Genomic DNA, 20,825 nt, shown 5'->3' on the forward strand with positions numbered 1-20,825 from the left:
ATTTTTATCGTCGTTGGTGTCCTGCTTGTTTTGTTTGCCTTTCTTTCTCTTTATCATCTATATGGTTTGAAGGAATTAAATGGGTAACAATTATGGGTAGGCTATTATTATTATTATTATTATTATTATTATTATATAAAAATAGGGCCTACTTTAGGCCTGGAAGGTTCTGCCAAAATCAGCGCACTGTTTGTCAAACTGGCGCTGTCCATGGGAAGCTACAGCAGACTTCGTGGCATTGCGCGCCGAGGCATATAATGCCGGAGTCATTATCAGAATAATGGGGTTTAGTAGAATTGTGGGGTTTAGTAGGATTTAGACCCACGAGAGAACAAAAACAAACAAATAGCCTAAATAGGTAAAAGCGCAGCAGTGCCCTTTTGGGTGTGTTAATAGAGCTGTAGCATAGTTGCAGCAACTGACCAGGTTGCTTTTTCAAATCAAATGCGTTTGTTAGTATAGGCTAGCCGATTGTCAAAATAGGGAAATTAAACTGTGTGCCTACATATTTTTAACCAGTATAGCCTTGCCACACAACAATCTTAAATTGACATGAAAGAAAACAATGCCTCAGCTTAATAAGCACAATATGTAGTGTACTAAATATAAAAACATGATCGGATAAACACCGACAGTAGCTATGTGGGGGTGGGGGGCCCACTACAGGTCGTCGCACCCCCTATAGTGAGCCATTAGCTCCGCCCCTGATCATGATGATTATCATTATCACAATTATTATTATGCTATATTGTTATACATGCACTTTCACTTCAAAGCAGTCAATGTTTAAAATGCTAACATTGTTCACAAAACGTTTGTGAAAACATGCACATCAGAGGACTGCTAATGTAAGATATAATAATTATAATAGTTAAGTTAATTGCTTTTGCATGGTTGCATGATGCTAGCATGAGAAATACTTCTCAAAACAACAGCAACTACTGTATATGGGTGCTATTGTTTTGGAATGTTTCCCTCATGTAAGCAATGCATCATACACTGGTAGGCAAATAAAGAATATCTGGGTTCATCGAATTCAACATAGAATTTTAGAACCTTCAATGGTAAACGGCGGAGCAGATCTCTGGGGATCTTTAATAGGAAGACTAATAAGGCTATAATATCTTTTGGCCACGTTATATTCAAATTTGACTAGGCCTACTCAGTGCTAGACAGTGTATTATACAGTCTCTGCTCTGTTTATATGGAAATTGCAAGAATTGCAAGAATCCACTATTAAATGCCGGAAATTGCGACTTCCGGCCGAGACACAGAAACGATGGCAGCATAGCAGAACAGCTCCCGAGTAATCTAACATTTCCCATGCCTCTAAACTTCGAATTGTCTATACGAATGTTAAATATTGAGTAGAGGGGCAAGGATGTCAGCTAGGGGTAAAAAAGATGGCAAAGAAATAAAAACTCAAGGCAAGCGGGGGCATAAAAGTGGGAATGCTAACAAGCTAGCCCCTGACGAAGAACCCATGGCTAATCTAAGTCTAATCCTTCAAGAGTTAAGAGATTTTTGACAGGACAATAAATCTCAACTAGAGGAAATCAAAGGAGAAATAACTAAAACCAACACTAGACTGGAGGAGGCCGAAGACCGAATAGAAAAGGCAGAAGAAAGATTACAAAATGTAGAGGGTGTTATGTCCGAAATGCTTAAACTCCACGCACAAATGGAAGCTAAATTAACCGAGCAAGAGAGCCGCTCACGACGAGAAAACATGCGCCTATATGGGATTCCTGAAGGGGCCGAAAAGGACAGTGCATCGGTGGTGGAGTTTGTAGAAAAACTGCTGAGGGATAATCTTGATATAGTAGATACAACAACTCTACAAATTGAGAGAGCCCCCAGCTCACTAGGACCTAAGCCACCGTCACAGGCACAGCCAAGGTCAATCGTTGTGAAATTCCCGCCAGCTTCGAACCAAAGAGACTATGCCGCAATGCATGGCAAAAAGAAGGGCCTGATGTTGGAAGGAAACCGAATTAATGTTGACAACGATTATCCACCATGAATTCTACAAAGCGAAAGGGAGTATGCAGAAGTTAGAAAAGTTCTCAAGGATCGAGACATCAAGTTTCAAGCGTTGTTCCCTGCCCGGCTAAAAGTGAAATACCAGGAAGGAGAAAAGATATATGAGACCGTGGAAGAGGCAACGAAAGACCTGGCCAAGAGGGGATTTAACATTGTGCCTGTCAAGCCACCTGAAACAATGATGGAGCGCCTTCAGAAATTAAGTTGGCAGAGAAGCGGACGAGGCCGACAGGGGAATGGCATTAGTACTGGTGGTACCACGCTCTACAAAGAGCAGCTGCAAGCATTTTGAAGAGATTCTTCACCTCAAAATGACTCTGGTTAGTAGCATAAGATAAACGGGTTTTCTAATCGACCCAACCCCCGGCCTTGGAATGGTGAGTGTTGATTATTTGATTGTTTAGCCTACAATAGAGCAATGTGACTTTATTGACATCCTAGCGACGCTATATTTCCACAAGAATCGGGACAATTATGGTCATGGAACTCTGCTATGCGGACACTCCCGAGGGCCCTCCCACTCATCGAGAGGGAGGCTTTCCCTCGAAGCTACCTATTATTATCTGGTGCAGGGTCACAAGTGAGACCCATACCGTGGAAGACGTCCTTATGTTTTTATTTCTCTATTTTGTTAAGTGTTCACAATTTGTTTGTTTACAGCTGTTCTGTGCTGTAAAGGGGAAGTTTATCATTCAAATGCAGGACATGACAATTTATGTAAGCCTTAATGCAAAGCATAAGATTAGCCACATATAATGTTAACGGTTTAAATAACCCAGTCAAAAGAGGGAAAATTTTGTCAAAACTCAAGAAAGACAAGGTCCATATAGCATACCTCCAAGAAACCCATCTAAATGCCTTTGAACATGCCAAACTAAACAGAATGGGTATTAAATATGTATTTTCATCGTCTGATAAATCTGGATATAAATGAGGAGTAGCCATATTGGTAGCAAGAGGAGTAATTTATGAACACATGTCAGAATTCACTGATACAGAAGGCAGATATGTGATGATAATAGGCAAACTAGAAGGGATCATTGTAAGCTTCCTTAATGTGTACGCGCCTCCTGGTAGTGGATGGGTGTTTTACAGGAAAATATTTGACTGGATGGCAACAAAAGCACAAGGGGTTGTAATCTGTGGTGGGGACTTTAATGTACACTTAAACCCTAAACTAGATGTTTCAACTGGCAAGTCAGAGACAGAACTTATAAGTAGAAAGATGATTGCCTTGATGAAAGAACTGGGCATTGTAGATATTTGGAGAGAACTAAATCCTGTTAGCCGAGATTATACTTACTACTCCCCGCCACATGCGGTATACACTAGAATAGATTACTTTTTTACTTTTTGTAGAGACCTACATAAAATTGAAAGGTGTGATATAGGCACAATCACTCTTTCAGACCATAGCCCTGTATTTATATCTCTGTCAATGAACAAAGAGCAAAGGTCTACACTATGGAGATTGAATTCAAATATATTGAACAATTCAGACACCAAGGAGTATCTAATAGCAGAAATAAACACATTATTTGACCTAAATGATAATGGGGAAGTGACACCAGATATCCTCTGGGATACATTCAAAGCAGTTATGAGGGGTAAAATTATTGCCACTACCTCATTGATGAAAAAACTTAGAAGACAAAAGCTACAAGACCTTGAGACCAAATTAAAGCATTTACAAAGGGTTCACAGAGATACATTAGATGAAGGGGTGAAACAGGAAATAAAAGAAGTAAGAAATGAGATAGAGGAAATGAGCACACAGGAAATACAAAAGAAATATATATTTCTAAAACAACGTTATTATGAGGCCGGAGGAAAGGCAATTAAGCTTCTGGCATATAAACTAAAAAAGCAGCAAGCAGACAATACAATTTTCAAAATCAGAAACCCAGAATCTGGGATAATTGAACACAGACTGGAACAAATCCAACAAAGCTTTGAAAATTTTTACAAAACGCTCTATTCTCAGCAATATATTGACAATTCGCATCACATTGACTCATTTTTGAATTCACTTGACTTACCCTCTATTTCTAAAGAGCAAAATGAACAATTAGCATCAGAAATAACAACCGAGGAATTAAATGCAGCCATCTCTAGGTTGAAAGCGAACAAGTCACCAGGCCCAGACGGGTTCACTGCGAGGAGTGGTACAAATCTCTGCAAAGTGCAGCTACTCCCCAATATTACTGCAGACGTATAACTGGATTCTAAAAGAAAACAAAATTCCACCCTCTTGGAAGGAAGCTATAATTTCATTGATTCCTAAGGAAGGGAAAGACAAACTTGATTGTGGAAGTTTTTCGTCCTATTAGCGTACTAAATATAGACTATAAATTATTTACATCAATACTAGCACATTGAATAGACAAGATTTTACCTAAAATAATTAATACAGACCAGACTGGTTTTATAAGACAAAGGCAAACACAAGATAATTTGAGAAGAACCCTCCACATTATTAATCACATTGTACAACAAGACACAGAGGCGATGCTTGTAAGTTTAGATGCAGAAAAGGCCTTTGACTCTGTCAGGTGGGCTTTTCTTTATAAAGTACTTTCAAAATTTGGCTTTCACAAACTGATCATTGACACATTCCAAGCTCTATATGATAGTCCTTCTGCCAGGATTAAAGTTCATGGTGCCCTTTCAAAGGCATTCATCCTGGAGCGATGGAACAAGACAGGGTTGTCCAGCCTCACCCTTGCTTTTGCATTATTTCTTGAACCACTGAGTCATTGGATACGACAGAATTGTGCTATTAAAGGGATAAATATAAATTTTGAGGAACATAAACTAGCACTATTAGCGGCGGATGATGTCTTAGTCTACCTAACACAGCCGACTCAGACATTCCCTAAGCTAATGACTGCTTTAGAAAAATATGGCGCTCTTTCAGGATATAAACTGAATGTTCAAAAGACGCAAGTGCTTACTTTTAATTATGATCCACCAAGTTCTTTAGTAGAGAAGTACCAACTAAGATGGGAGGCAGACCATATACGATATCTTGGTGTCAATCTACCAAAGGATATTTCAACACTGTCCACCTTGAACTATGGGCCGCCAAACACGAATATTAAGTCTGATATACAGAGATGGAGCCTCATTCCATTCTTAAGTCTTAATTCCAGGGTAGAATCTATAAGAATTAATGTGCTACCAAGATTATTATATCTCTTCCAGAGTCTCCCAGTAGAGATACCCATTAAACAGTTTTTGGAATGGGATAAAACAATATCAAGATTTCTGTGGCAGGGCAAAAAACCTAGGATTAGGTATAAAACCCTTCAATTACACAAAGATCGTGGAGGATTAGGTCTTCCTTGCTTGCGTGACTATTACCATGCAGCCCAATTAAGACCTCTAGTGTGCTGGTGCAACCCATCATATTCCGCAAGATGGAAAGATATAGAGAGCAATATGACCCACCCGATTCCTTTGGCAGCGATAATGGCAGATGTTAGACTGATGAACAACATGATGGATAAAAACAACAACCCCTGGATTAAAACTACATTGAAGACATGGCAGAAGACAATAAAACTCTGCGATTTGGAACATACTCTAAAAATATTAAGATGGTGTGCATTTGACACCGATTTCTCTCCTAATAGTCTGGACTCTAGATTTAAGAGTTGGATCAAAGTGGGCCTTACCAATTACCATACCTTTGTAAATAAAGGAACACTTAAGAGCTTTGATTTGTTACAGCAAGAGCATGGACTACAACGCCAAGATTTCTATAGGTACCTCCAGGTTAGACACTACTTTCAGGAAAATTTAACTAGGGCGTTAGAAGGGCAAGAGACAGGTATTTTGGAAGTATTCAAAGGAGCAACCAATTCATCATTATGCAAGAAGGTTGTATCTAGATTGTACCACGGGTTGCGCAAAATTAGTCCTGATAATACTCTATATATTAAAGAGAAATGGGAAAGGGAAGGTAGTTTCTCAATATCTGTAGAAGAATGGGAAAATGTATGTATACTACAATGGGAAATAACATGTTCAAATACATGGCGAGAATATAGCTGGAAGAATTTGTCTAGATTTTTATAACACCACTACAACAACGAACACAAATACCTAGCACAGCCTGTTGGAGGGCATGTGGAACAAATGAGGCCAATCACTTTCATGTGTTCTGGGATTGTCCAGTACTAACTGCATACTGGCAGGAAATTCATTTCCACCTGGAAGCGACCTTCAAAGTAAATATCCCATGCAGATTTGACACTTTATATTTAGGAAACATCCCATTTGATACATGGGATTACAGGGATAAAAAGTTGTTACTTATACTTCTGGTTGCATGCAAAAAAACAATATCAAGACGGTGGTTGAAACAAGAATCTCCTACAATAGGAGATTGGTTGGATGTGGTTCATTATATATACACTATGGAAAAGTTATCCTACTCCCTCAAAATTCAGACTGACAAATTTTCTAGGATATGGTCTAAATGGACTGGGTATGTTGAACATATAGGCTTAAGATCACATTTTGTCTGGTAATTTTGTTTTTTGTAATTGTCTATGAATATGCATGTCCTTTTTCTCTCTTTCTTTTCTTTTAGAGAAGTGTAGTGAAACTCCCCCTATGTTCTAAATGTTTCTATTGTTAATTTTACACAAATGTACAAAAAAAAAAAAAAAAAAAAAAAAAAAAACTTTGGGCCTGGGAAGAAATCTGATATTGGCATGAGGATCACTAGGGCCTCAGATAGAAAAGCTATGTGGTTTCTTTTCTGTTATATTTTATTTATTTTATTTTTTCCTTTCCCTTACTGATCCTCTGTACCAGGAATCTGTAAACCATATAACAAAACAGAAAGTATGTAAAAAAAAAAAAATGAATTCCTACATTGTTTTGAAACCTGTTGGCTTCAATAAAGATAAAAAAAAAAAATGCCGGAAATTGCAAGAATCCACTATTAAATGCCGTTAAATAAATAAACAGCCTTCCGACAGGTTGAAGCGGAGCTTTGCTACCAACGTTATCGGGTAGTTTCGGTTTCTGTCGCGCGCACACATGCATTGAATGAACGCTCATACCAGTACTTAATTGTACGGCTCTATGTCTAATGACATCGAATTAGCAAGTATTTCCTCTTGAATGCAGAAACGTTTGTTTTCTTTTTCTGTTGGTCCGCGGTTCCTTGATCAATTGCGCAGCAAATTATCACACGAAGCACCGGGCCTAATTTCACGACTCTGCGGACCAGCTGTCTCCACGTTGCGGACCGGTGCCGGTCCGCGGCCCATAGTTTGAGAAACGCTGCTTTCAAGGTGGCGGATGGCTCCACCAACCAGGCTCAGCTACCACGCCAGGTACAGCCCAGAGCAGCAGCAGTGGGGACCAGGCCATGCCACTGGACGAGATTGATGGACCAGACAACTCTGCCCAGACTACTCAGCAGCAGTGGGGGCTGGGCCATGTCATTGGACGAGACTGGACGACACTCAGGATCCACAGGTCCAACGGAACCTGTGGCAGAACCAACTGCCATGACTCTGGAAGCAGCAAAACTGGACTGACTGAAAGCAACGAAAGGGGGTGCCGAAAGCAGCCTCGCACTCCTGCATCATCAAAGACACTCATGGCACATTGTTCACTGCCCGCAATACATGTGGACATATTTGGACTGACACAAGGGTGCACGCCGCACGCGGCCTGCCATGCACACCCTTTGCACTCGCATACACTTACACTGAAACAATGCAGACACATTCAAGTTTCATAAGAGGACCCTTCTTCAACGGAAGAGAAATACAAGAATAGGTGTATGCTGAACGCTGCATTTTTTTCTTGTCACGCTATCCCTGCTCACGCACACACTTACATTGATTATGGACTGAGTATGGACTTTATAAAAAAAAATGTAAAATTGTTCAAGAATGCTCATGTTTATGGAATCTTATGTTAAAATTCAAGTCATTCAGACTTGAAAAGGGGGAATTGATAGCAATAATTTTACGGTTAAAATTAATAATAATTTAATTTCTAGACTATTTTCATTTGGCCATGTGGCCCTTCTTGGTTTAAAACAAAGACACCCTCCCCTCCCCCAATGAAATGCTAATGTACTGGTTGTAGGGGCTATCAGGTACACAGGACAAAGGATGTTACCTTGATATAATTTATCCATGTGTCATGAAATGTAAATGTATTCATGTTTGGTATCATTGTGATAGTCTCAGTACAAGGATTGTAATGATTTGCCCCACATCAAACAAATTAAAACATTTCTAAGGAAGGACCCCCAAACCCCCCTTCCACATGCGACAATTAGTGGGGGGCCCTTAATACATCTGGGCCCAGGGGCCCGAAAGTTCATAATCCGTCCATGCTCACCGCTAGGTGGAGGCCCAAGCAAAAGGATCCGAGGAGAGCCCTTACAGAGAATTAGCTTACAGAGGCCTTCAGTAGAAGCCGCGGGAGGAGACCAGCCGTCGCCTGGGCCTGGCTACGGGAGGAATGCTAAGCCTGAAGAGGATCTCCATGCAGTGGACACGGCGGAGAAGGGCTTCACGCGACCGGGAGAGTGGCCTTGGAAGATGAGGTGGTGACGCCGACCTGGGCGCTGACTTCACCGTGAGAAGACCTTGAGCCCCTGGCCCCACCAGGCAGCTTTAGGTCGGAGTTGGCGGTGGCCCTGTCTGCGGAGCAGAGCAGAGGTGGAGAGGCAAGGAGGTGGTGCCTTGAGGATGGACGGTTAGCGGAGCCGTTTGAGGCCGCGATGGTTGGGCAGCTCGGCGGAAGGGCCCTCTGAAAAACGGAACTCTAAGCCTTTGGGTGCGTGTGGGAGGCACCATGCTGTGCGGGTACCTGTTCTTGTTGGCCTGTTCGGCGGCGCTCTTTAGAAAAATAAGGGGGAAAAAAGTTTGTTGTGTGAAATCCGATGGCACGAGCCAGAGAGAAGGTCTAGGCCTTGGCACGACCATGGCGGAGTGGAGCGGCCGGGAGCAGCGGAGGACCGCTCTGCGACGAGGCAGCAGAGGAGGGACGCCAACGCCGGTAGCTGTAGCCCGATTGCGCAGCGTGGTCCGGCTACGATGGAGCTGGAGTCTGCTGCCTCGACTGGCTGAGCGGCCGAACACAAGCGTTGGAGGTGCGGTGCCAGTTATGGTGTTCAGTGGTGGGGAGCCTGTGCCAGTGGAGGCTAGTGTCCAGGTGTTGGAGGAACGTTGTGGTGGTGCACACTGCGAAAGTGCGACCTGAGGGCGACAATATTTCCAGACTTCAACCAGACAGCTGAATGTGGTAGAGTTGTAATAGAAATAGTAGGCCTAAGCTATAGGCTAATCTGCATAAAGTGTGCAGTCATAAATATCAGACATTCAGTATTCTCTCTTTTAATATCAGGATATAAAATAATACAGATATATTATATTGTAATCCTCTGGTGTTCTAAGGTAGGCTATAGAAATGTCTAGCCCGACCCCTCCAAAAAAATCGAGGTTCGTATCAAACCGTGGGTCAAAAATTGTGATACGAATCGAATTGTTAGGTTGGTGTATCGTTACAGCCTTACTGTATATCGCTACAGCCCTATCCTCCAAAAATCTGTCTAAATTGGACCAAAAAACTCAGCAAAATCAGCTTAATGAGAGTAAAAACGTGACCAAACCAAGTTAAAATAGTGATTTTGAATCTTGAAAATGTCAGATATGGACTCAGCATCTCCAGTAACCCCTAAAAACATACTAACATTGTCCATTTTGCCCAAGCAGCTCCTATAATATGATCAATATAGGTGATTATGCTAATTTATGCTAATTAGCTCAATTACACAAATTGCCCAACATATGCAAATTAGCATCTGACAGTTTCTGCATGCTGGGAACCCATACTATATATTTCCATCATAAAACTTTGGTGTACTCAACATTTCCGGGTCCACAATGGGGCTCTATGGGCTGTCCACCGGACTATTACCAAGTCACTGAATGTTAATTAGCCTACCTTAAGTTAGAATCTTGGAAGTCACAATAAACATTGGATCTGGACATTTTTCGTTTCTATTCTGTTTATGTTATGTATTTCTGAGTGTAGCCTACACAATGCAGAGAAATAAAAGGGAGACCCAAATTCGTTTGAAGGACTGTCATTGCATTGTTATGATACATGCTGTAAAAACATGTTGGCAATGTGAATAAGTTAACACAGTTGGTTATTCAAATATAATGAATCATTATTTGATGAATAATATCCAAATAACACTATCATATACAATATGGTAGGAGGGTTAAACCCGCTAGCCAAAGGATAGGCTACAAAATTAATGAACCACTTTGTATGCAGTAGGGCTGGGACAACGCGTCAACGTAATCGATGACGTCGACGCAATCGATGACGTCGACGCAAAATATGCGCGTCGATTCGTCAAGCATAACGTGTGCTGCTTAATATTTTTTATCAAAACCGGCCAGCACACATTGATGTTGTACTATTTAAATTAAAGATAAGATAAAATAATTTCATTGAGCTGCACTTTTTACTCACACAGGCTTTCCTCGCCCCGCCCGCTCTCTCTCGTAACGAGCCCGGTGCTCCTCCTCTGCATGTGCATTTAACAAGATATTCACGATTGTTAAAGGATTGTTGTTGCCACATAGAAACACTGCATAGAACACAGTGGGCTAAATTGCTATTAAATCCGCTTAGCATCGTGACCATGCAGCGCAAATTTGTTCAAAACTGCTGCATTAAAATTAAAGTAAACTCTGCTAAGGTCTTATCACAACATAGTACATTGAGGAGACTAAACTAAGTTAAGTTACAGTATGCAATCAAGCAGTATCAAAGCTAATGTTAGAATACTGTTTGGATGTCAAGTTTAGCATGCTTACTTACAGCTGCTTGTATTTCGTTACTCATGCAGGGCTCATTTTATTGACTCTGAATGTTTGCAAAATCCCGATGTAAATGGAAAGGTGTTTTCCAACACTCAAAAGTGCTTGGCCCAAGGAAGTACGAACCGTTATTTGAACTAACTAGGTTATGAATTGCATAAACACATCAGCAGCCTTTTAACTGTTAATGCTAATTGCAAGACGTCTTAAAGTGACAGGCACTCAATTAGACCTATACACTACTGAACTTTATTGAATGCTACCTCTGACTAAGAATGCATTACTTTGCACTTGTATAGTCTTTTATTTTGGAATCTTAAGAGCAATAAACATATATTGCAATGTTAAAGAATTCATGTTTAATTCATTCAGATATGTAAATAAACATGTATAAGTTGCTATTAGCCAATTAATGAGGAGATAATCGAATCGAAATCGAATCGGACTGAAAAAATGAATCGTTAGATTAATCGATGCATCGAAAAAATAATCGCTAGATTAATCGTTTAAAAAATAATCGTTTATCCCAGCCCTAGTATGCAGGAAAGACAGCATCAAACCACTACAGATGGATGGCAGGTTGAGGAAACAGCATCAGGGCTTCAGGTGAGGTTCTAATTATTAGCCTATGTCAAATTGTCAATTCAGTTGGAGTCAGCAGCATTGCTGTACAATATAATGAGATGGAGTAGATTCACTTCTGTATTGTGATATTCGGTATTGCCAACAGTCTGAAATAACAAAGGAAATCGCCATTAAGGCACTGGTATCTTACAGCAAAAGAATTCCAATTACAGTTAAGCATTAATAAAGAAATACAAATATAATTTAGAGTCGCATAAATTCATAGACATATTCAATCCTAAACTATGGTGCATTTCCATACTCAGTAACATAAATATACTATATAACTCTCTCTCTCTCTCTCTCTCTCTATATATATATATATATATATATATATATATATATATATATATATATATGTACAGTATACTGTATGTATATATAGAGAGAAGTATGAATACATACAAAGAAGCTAGACGTCATTATGCTGCGTTCCTTTGTCTAAATACCACGCCAGTGAATTCATACAGAAATGAAGACGGCATTTAGTTTAATAAACAAAAACATGTTATCTCTGGAAGCTCTATTGAAGCTAACTGTTGACTAGCAGGTAAGTTTGACTGTAATCCTTGAAGTAGCCACTTCATGAGTTTCAAGAGTAATGCCGTAAGTGCCGTAATAGCCTGCAGAATAAAATCTCAGTGTAAAAAGGCCTTGTGATTCATATACATAAGAATAGATTGTCTATTAGCCATTTGTGTAATGATGGGCCTACATGTATATCAATAGGCCAGAAGTCCAAATAGTTGCATGGAAGTTAATTGGTGAGATTGTGGAGCATTTTTGACAGTTATTTGTAAAGCTGCAACAAACAACAACTCAATAATAATATATGAAACAATATATTTTTTTGCTAATCAAGTAAGTGTAATACAAAGCATACAATTATTTGCTAGTGAAAAAAGTATTGGAACTTCTATGAGACATAAAATGTGCCTCTTGGAACAAATCCCAGATACACTCAGAGATAACGACTTAAGCCCTAACAGGTAGGCTATACCAGGCACATAACTGAAGCATTACATTCGCATAGCGTCTGCTGCACTGCAACAATTAGCCTAAACTAGAATCAGTGGAATTATCGTGTCCCTGCCGAAGTGTACTGCTACTGCCTTGGTCAGGGCCATGCTGTAAAGACTCGTATAGACAGTTGTAATAACATATCTTCAATTTTTAAACCGAGGGAAATGGTTTGGATGGAAATGGAAAATATCAGTTTCTGCTGCACCAACTGTCAGACCTGCCTCAATCTGAGAGGCATTCAACCAAGCAGATTTTCTAAATGCCTTGGGAGGGCATTTCATGTCTTGATATCTTTGTTTCAACAAACTTCATCTTCGAGTGCTTAACATTTGTATATCTGTTTTTGCATTTGCAACATTAGCAGTATTCCTCTGTGCGCTGTTCATTTTAATTTGTTTTCGACTTTTTTTTCGCCAGAATTTCCGAAAATTCTCTCCAACAAAAATGTACAGGAGTGGATCCAGACAGCTGTTTGCCGAGGCCAGACAGTGTGTGATGACTGCAGCTTTACGTGCTGCTACTATGTATCCACACGAGCCCCTGGTTCCATTTGTGCACAGATCCCATTCTGCCTGCAAAAAGATGGACCGTGCCACATGGTAGGGCAGAAAACAGGCCAGGAAGATGACAAGCACAATGACGGCGAGGTAACATGACTTTTTGTATAGTTGCCTTTGAGTTTTCACAATGTTTTGCTTCAAGAGGCGTTGCACCACAAATGTGTAACATACAAGGATGACCAAAAAGGGAATGAGGAAACCAAGCAACAATGCCCCATAGTTCATGATGATAATGGTGTTCAATAAGTCTACCGCTGGTTCCACAAGCTCCAGGCATGTCACCTTCCCCTCACCTTGATTTGTGCCACTAAAGAGGTTCGGAATGGATGCCAAGGACACCAACAGCCATATGGAGAGACACACTAGCCAGGTACAGCGATAATGCTGCTGGCGTACGTAGGTAAAGGGTTTGGTGATGGCAACATAGCGAATCACACTGAGAACCATGAGGAAGTAGATGCTTCCATACATGTTGACATAGAGGACATAGGACATGATGCGACAGGTGACATCACCAAAGACCCAGTTTGAGTCGTTGATGTAGTATGAGGCTCGAAAGGGCAGCGAGCAGATCAACATGAGGTCAGACACAGTGAGGTTCACCATGAACAGGTTGATCGATGAGAGAGTTTTCTCTGCTCTCCACATCTTAAGGAAGACACACAGTGATATTAAGTTAGCTATGAGTCCGATGATGAAGATGAGCAGGTATGCTGTTGGGTAAACATTGCGCTTGAAGTCGCTGATGGAACAGTTCTGTCCATCTCCAATGCAGGACTGGTTCATGGTTAACCTATTCAGAACAATGAGAAAAAAACATTACAACAAGGAAAACATACAGTAGAGGAAAGCATACTAAAGATCAAAATGAATCTGAATGCAGAGGGCTTGTGCATGGGTAAATTTGAGTCAGACGTCATATATTGTGAGATGTTTTGGAAATCATTTGAACTGCCAGTAATGCTGAGTAATGTCATGATATGATGCATCATTTATGACCGGTGTGTTGTTGTTGTAGTGTATAATTTGTCTTTGAAGAGATTTACAGAGGCTGATCCTTAGTACAGAACAGGAAACTGACTTTAAAAAATAGGTCAAGCACCTAACAGAAAAGACTGATCTTTTATTCTGAATATAACTAACATTTCCTCATACAGAGTGTTAGAGAGTTCAAAGATACAGCATGCACATCCAAAAACGAAAAAAAAAAAAAAAAAGCTGGGTGCTGGACAGATAAATAGATGCAAAGATAAAAAATGCTAAGGAGCAGATTCTGGTGTGCGGACTCATCGTTCTTATCTCATAAAGGGTGTTGAAAATCCCTTCACTCTGATCAGTAGGTTCACAGCAATCCAGAAATAATAGTTTCTTGCATTTCTTATCTTATCTCACCAGTTTGACAATGCACAACAATTTTCAGTTCTATTCTTCTCAGTCTAAATGTTAGCCTACTTAAAAGAGTCGCAGAAATGTGTCTCAGCCCAAACAAGGTACGATTGAAAGTGAAATTCAGTAATCACAGGCTGTCACTGAGAAATCAACTCGACAACAGCATACAAAGCTATGAGCTATGCCAGGCATTTCAATGGAAATAGCTTTTGTTAAGTTAAGTCAAGTTTATCTGTATATGCATAAACAAAAGCAAACAGTAATAGCAAATAAAAGCATAGAAGGGCAACAGTCAAAAAGGTCAAAATACATGATCCACCTCACATTCAACATACAGCCAAGTCCCTATTTGACAATATCGAGGAAAGTGTACTCACCTTTAAAGAAGAGAAAACTGTGTAAATGTTATTGTCCAGTTCTTTTCAAAGGAAATCTCTTTTCAGAGTGTGAGAATGGGAACAAGAGTAAGAGTGTGTTCACCAGCGACAGACCAAATAGGAGGATGGTAGAATCATTGCTGTCTCGTGTGCTGAGGGGCGGACTTGATTGTTTTTATGGTGCTGTGTCCGTCCCACAGCCTGGCGGTTCCTCTTGTTACACAGCCTCATTCCTCTCATGTTAAATACGCATAAGCAACAACTAGACTTAAAACAGGTCAACACATGCCTTGATTTCATTGCGATGTCTTCCTAAACATTTAGAAGTGAAGGCTATAGCCAAATTGGCAGTTATCCCAGAAATTTCTAAATAAAGTCATGCTGCAACACATAAACAGCAAAAACAGACATAAACCACAACATAAACAGTCTGGCATGGTTAAGACCTCTAAGCCTCTCCTAACTGGTATAAGGGTTCATTTGAGCATGTTGTACACAGCATCTGCTTAATATCTAGTGCTCAAATAAGCCATGCATATACAAACTAGGTTTGATTCTTAAGCATGCCAGACAGACCTAATGTAGGTAGGACGTGTACAGACACGTCTACTTCACTGGAATGAAACACAGAAGTGGGTTTGCCTACAGCAATGTAAGCGTAGCTTACCTTAAATGGACATTGTGATGTGTGTGGAAAAACTCATGATAAGAGGGTCTAGATTTTCAGGTAGGACATGTACAACCCAAATTCTGGAAAAATTGGGACACTTTGTAAAATGTGAAAAAAAAGAATGCTATGATTTACAAATCATGTCAACCCTATATTTAAATGAGAATAGTTCAACACAACATATTACAAATTGGGACATGTGCATTTTTGCATCTGTTGCTTCACCTCTACATTATGACCGCTGCACAGGTTTAGTCAGAGTTTTTTTTTGTTCTGGATTTTTTTTCAGTACTTTTGTGTCAACGATTCCCGGGACACTGAAAGACCGGGATGCACGAAACTTGGTGGGCATGTAGCCCCACAAGGATGACACGTTGTTCCGTCGCCCCGAAAAGAGGGTAAGGCGGACACAGTTTTCTGTGAATATCTCATGAACCGTAGGACCTAGGAGGACCACATGAACCGTAGGACTTAGGAGGGGCAGCCGTGGCCTACTGGTTAGCACTCTGGACTTGTAACCGGACGGTTGCCGGTTCGAGCCCCGATCAGTGGGCCACGGCTGAAATGCCCTTGAGCAAGGCACCTAACCCCTCACTGCTCCCCGAGCGCCGCTGTTGTTGCAGGCAGCTCACTGCGCCGGGATTAGTGTGTGCTTCACCTCACTGTGTGTTCACTGTGTGCTGTGTGTGTTTCACTAATTCACGGATTGGGTTAAATGCAGAGACCAAATTTCCCTCACGGGATCAAAAGAGTATATATACTTATACTTACACATTTGTTTTGTATGTTAGTCTCAAGGGGCCATGTCAACCCATCCCATAACCACTCATTTGATGTATAGCGCCACCTAGTTAAAAATGAAAAAGCAGAAATGACGTGTTGTACTCACAGGTATCTCTGGCTGCACGGTGGCGGTCAAAACTACACAGAATTGGAGGTGTAGGATCATTATGACACCCTCTGAATGCATGCCAAGTTTTGTGGAATTCAGTTCATGCAGGGCCACACAATAAATTCATTTATGTGTACATTTAGTTACACCAACTGGCCTGTAGATGGCCGGACACAGTTTTCTGTGAATATCTCGAGAACCGTAGGGCCTAGGATCATTTTTGTATGTTGGCCTGCAGTGGCCATGTCAACCCATCCCATATCCACTCATTTGATGTATAGCGCCACCTAGTTAAAAATTAAAAAGCTAAATCAAGGCATTGTAATCACAGGTATCTTTGGCTGACAAGTTCAAAACTGCACAGAATTTGAAGTGTAGGATCATTATGACAACCTCTGACTGCATGCCAAGTTTCATGGAATTCCATTCATGGGGGACCATAGAATTACAGTTTTTCTCCATTGGTTTGGCTCATTTCTTGAAACAGAAATTACATTCTCAAAATAACATGGACAAACCTCCAAACTACTTGTTCACAACAGAATTGAATTTCTCATTCATTTCATCAAATTGCAAATGTCTTGGTACATGTCTCAATGCCTCAGTATATCTTTGCAAATGATTAAGTACAGGTAGCCTCCATATAGCACAATTTCCAAATGAATAGATCTTGTTGGTCTAAACTGATTGTTGATTCTCAGTCTAATGGTTGTTCTCTCCAAAACATGTCAGCATCATTTCATTGTCATCACATGCACAGTCTGTTCAATTGTCAAAATTAGTCAAGAACATAATACCATGAATACCATATATACCGGTATATATTTCTTTTTTTACAGCACTGTAGGCTACATGTAATTTTCCTTGTTTTTTGTTTATGTGTTAATATTGCACTATATTGCACTACATTTTCTTTTTACAGTTTTTCTCAGTCGCTTTGGTACATTTCTCAGATCAGAATTGAAATTCTCAAAACTACCTGTTCAATCTTGACATCATAGTGTCACTTGTGCACATCAAAAAAGCAGTTTCTCATTTCCCTACTCTTACCATAAAATCCTATTTTTTTCTTTTTCCGTTTTATACACAATTATATTCTGTTAGCTAGACAAAAAACAAGTACAGTAACAATTGTCATTGAAGGACTGGGCTAAGACTGAGAGGTGGACATGAGGGATATTTCAATGGTCCTCTGCCATAGTGACAAAACATCGAAACATTTTGACTTGCAGTGCTTACACAATGCCAAAGGGACGATGCATTTTGAGGGCAATGGCTATTTACAGTTTTTCTCAGTCGCTTTGGTGCTTTTCTCACATCACTATTAACATTTGCACAGCAGTTAGTGCATTTCTCAAAACAATAAGTGCAAACTGCAAAACCTAGTGGATAACCTGCAAAAGTCAATGTCAATGAAACTGCCAGTGTCATCAAAATGAGAAGTCTGGACACCATCGTTTATGAACAAGATAGTCAAATGGCTTTGTCATGTTTTCATTATGACAGTTTATGCTCTCAGTGTTTTCCCATGCAAAAAAAGGTCAGAACTAGGTGACACTACCTGAAAATGCTCAAGACAGCACTATACAGTACTTGTACAGCCATTTGAAAACTACAGTAAAGTTACAAATTGCTGTAGTTAGGGGAGTAAGTGAGTAATTATCCAATATTAGTTGTACAGATGTATAGACAAAACCAGAACGGTTCGCGAACGTTATTCTTTATTCTAAATGCCATGGCGATAAAGAAAAAGAAGTCAGAAAAGGAATTTACCTTAGACTAGGCTATATCAGAGCCTGTCTACGGACATTCTCTGGCTATATAACCTACTGAAATAGGTTAATGATGTAAAGTCAAGTGCGCTTCTATTGGACTGCTGTGTACGCGCAGTTTTTATTGATGAGTCGGAGTGGCAAGTGCTGCGCATAGTTGCAGTGGAATGTGGCTGCCCAGGGCATTATAAAACTTCTCACTCTTAGACCTACTCATACACGGCGGTGAAATGGCGTATTTAGCTGTCTAAATTCAATCAAATTCAAGCTGTCTGAATCATATGCTGGGGAGAAATCGTCGGACATCCATGATTATTTCGTTATTCAGCACCCCTGGTCAAAAATATGTTCCCGCGAGCCTGGAAGTAGGCTATGATTTGAATGTAGACTGTTGTCAAATTTGGCAAATACAAAACGGGAGAAACAATATGGTTCATGCTCTCTCATGCTGTTTCATTCGTGCCGAAAAGGAGGGAGAATGAAACATTAAGCACGTTCCACTTTTGCATAAATAATTCCTGAACAGTTTTGGTTAGGGCTGATAATGCAACTGTATTTGACAAAGGACCGATATAGGCTATTTGCTAGTGTCAAAATATGAGCTTTCAGTGTGATACGATCTCTTTGTAGATTACGTTTCATTAAAACATGTTTCATCTGTTCTGGCTATCCTGCTATTTGGATCTTACTGTATCTCACAATGAACAACATCTCAACACTAAATGAATGATGATCCGTAATTGTCATCAGATAGCCTAGTCATATAGGTAGACATAAGATGAAATAATTAATTCGATAATATTTTCTATCTTTGCAGAGGAAAAGTTTTGTGTAAAGGGAATTAAAGGCCTGTCTCATATAGAGGCCTGTCTCTAATACTAGCCGGTGCAGTTTGGCGATTTGGGAAAATAAAAGCCCGGGCTATTATTTGGAGTTTTACGGTATGTGCACTCTTTGCTGTTTCCACAAGGAGCTGCTGTAACATCGGGGACAGCTAGGCCTATGCGTGACACTTTTAAACGCGAACATGCGTCAAATAAATTACAATGACATTTAAACAAGTCATGAAGAAGCAGTATCCTTAATTCTTCTGCAATGTAGAGCTAGATCGTTTTGCTTTACAAATTAAGTAGTCACTTCTGTTGCTAGACAACCCTAAACAAATGCTACGTGGTCTGTTTTTAACATTTAGTTTTATTGCATCGTATTCAGCTCCAAAAGCCGGTTCAGTCCCAATTCGGCCGTGTGTGTGTTTCTGAAAATAAAACAGATAATAAGTACGTGACTACATTAAATAAACCACTGCCTATTTAGAGCATGTTACATGCATCACGTAATGACAGTTATCGGAAGAAATGTGCATTGTAGGCTAAGCTAGAAGCTAAGAACAGCGACTTTGCTAACGTTACACCAAGCATCACATCAGCTAACATTTTGATAAAATCCCTTCCCTAGTTTGTAACGTTATACATTAACGTTAAACTCAAAATGAGTTCAAATGAGTTTAATGAGTTTAACGTTCACAACCCTTTTCCCAGTTTATGAAGTTATGCGTCTATGAGCAAAGTAGACATATGGTTCTACTTTGCTCATAGACGCACAACTTCATAAAATGTATGATATGTTGCCTTAGACTACGGTAGGCTAATGCAGCTACTGCTAGAGACTAGATAGATAGATAGATACTTTAGTCATCCCCAGACGTGTAACGTGAAATCGTGCATGGATGTGATGTCTCCGCCCTGCAGGCGGTAGCCAGAGCGCTCTCAACTCCGCTGCCATGTGTGAATAAACAAACGTCCCCCCCCATGTCCCCGGTATAAAGTTATTGACGGGTCTTTAGGAGGTATTTGAAATGACCAAATGTCATCTGAGGGACCTGACGGTGACGTCCCCAGAAAGTCCTGCACCGGACGTCACGCAATAACCAAACGATAACTTGCTCCGGACGTCAAAAAGGTCACAGGAGGTCCCCCCCTCCAATTTAACCCCAGACATGAATGTATATTCTGGTATTATAATTAGCCAGAAGTTTCCCAGATCTTGGCTTCAGTTTCTTACCTTGGCTTCACCTTGCAACATTGTGCTGTGCTGTGCGTACAACAGGGTTACTAAAACTCTGTTGTTACATCCAGAATAAAGAACTATTCTTTCGCAAGCCAGCCTCAAGTTTTTACCTGCTCTTAACTACACTGGAATCTACTCGGTCAACTGTGTCTCCATTTGGGATTAAGGAGACAATTTTAATAGCATTCTTCAGGACCAATCGGGGACGTCGTGAATGTCGGCATAAGGTCCGGGGGACGTCCCGTGTTTGTCGGGTTTAAATCCAGTGTTGGGCTTGTTTAGCTGATGTTGACGAACTCACCCATTTGCAACTAAGTGGTGAGCTAAACTGTGTTAAACTGTTTTGTTTTGTCCCCTGTTTGGTGCAGTAGTTTGAGCTACCATTAAGTTGCGTCAGAGTTTATCCTTGTCTAGTAGGCCTGGCTATGCTATGGAAGCTGGGATTGTGGAAATGCAATTCCAAATGTAACGTCTGCTTATGGTAAGTCAGTTTAACATTTTATGGGTTTTAGTAGATAGACTGGGGACGCCT

General features: G+C 40.4%; 1 protein-coding gene across 1 annotated transcript; it reads right to left on the reverse strand.

Annotated features, from left to right (window-relative positions):
* Positions 1–9,114: 9,114 nt before the first annotated feature.
* Positions 9,115–14,994, reverse strand: cysltr2b (cysteinyl leukotriene receptor 2b). Its single transcript, XM_048265212.1, has 3 exons — positions 14,893–14,994; positions 13,420–13,919; positions 9,115–9,281 (listed from the first exon to the last, which is right to left on the reverse strand). Exons 2-3 carry the CDS (start codon positions 13,910–13,912, stop codon positions 9,115–9,117), a joined length of 660 nt encoding a protein of 219 aa, XP_048121169.1. The 5' UTR covers positions 13,913–13,919; positions 14,893–14,994.
* Between the last annotated feature and the right edge of the window lie 5,831 nt (positions 14,995–20,825).

Source organism: Alosa alosa, chromosome 15 (assembly GCF_017589495.1).
Source record: "Alosa alosa isolate M-15738 ecotype Scorff River chromosome 15, AALO_Geno_1.1, whole genome shotgun sequence".
NCBI classification, from domain to species: Eukaryota; Metazoa; Chordata; class Actinopteri; order Clupeiformes; family Clupeidae; genus Alosa; species Alosa alosa.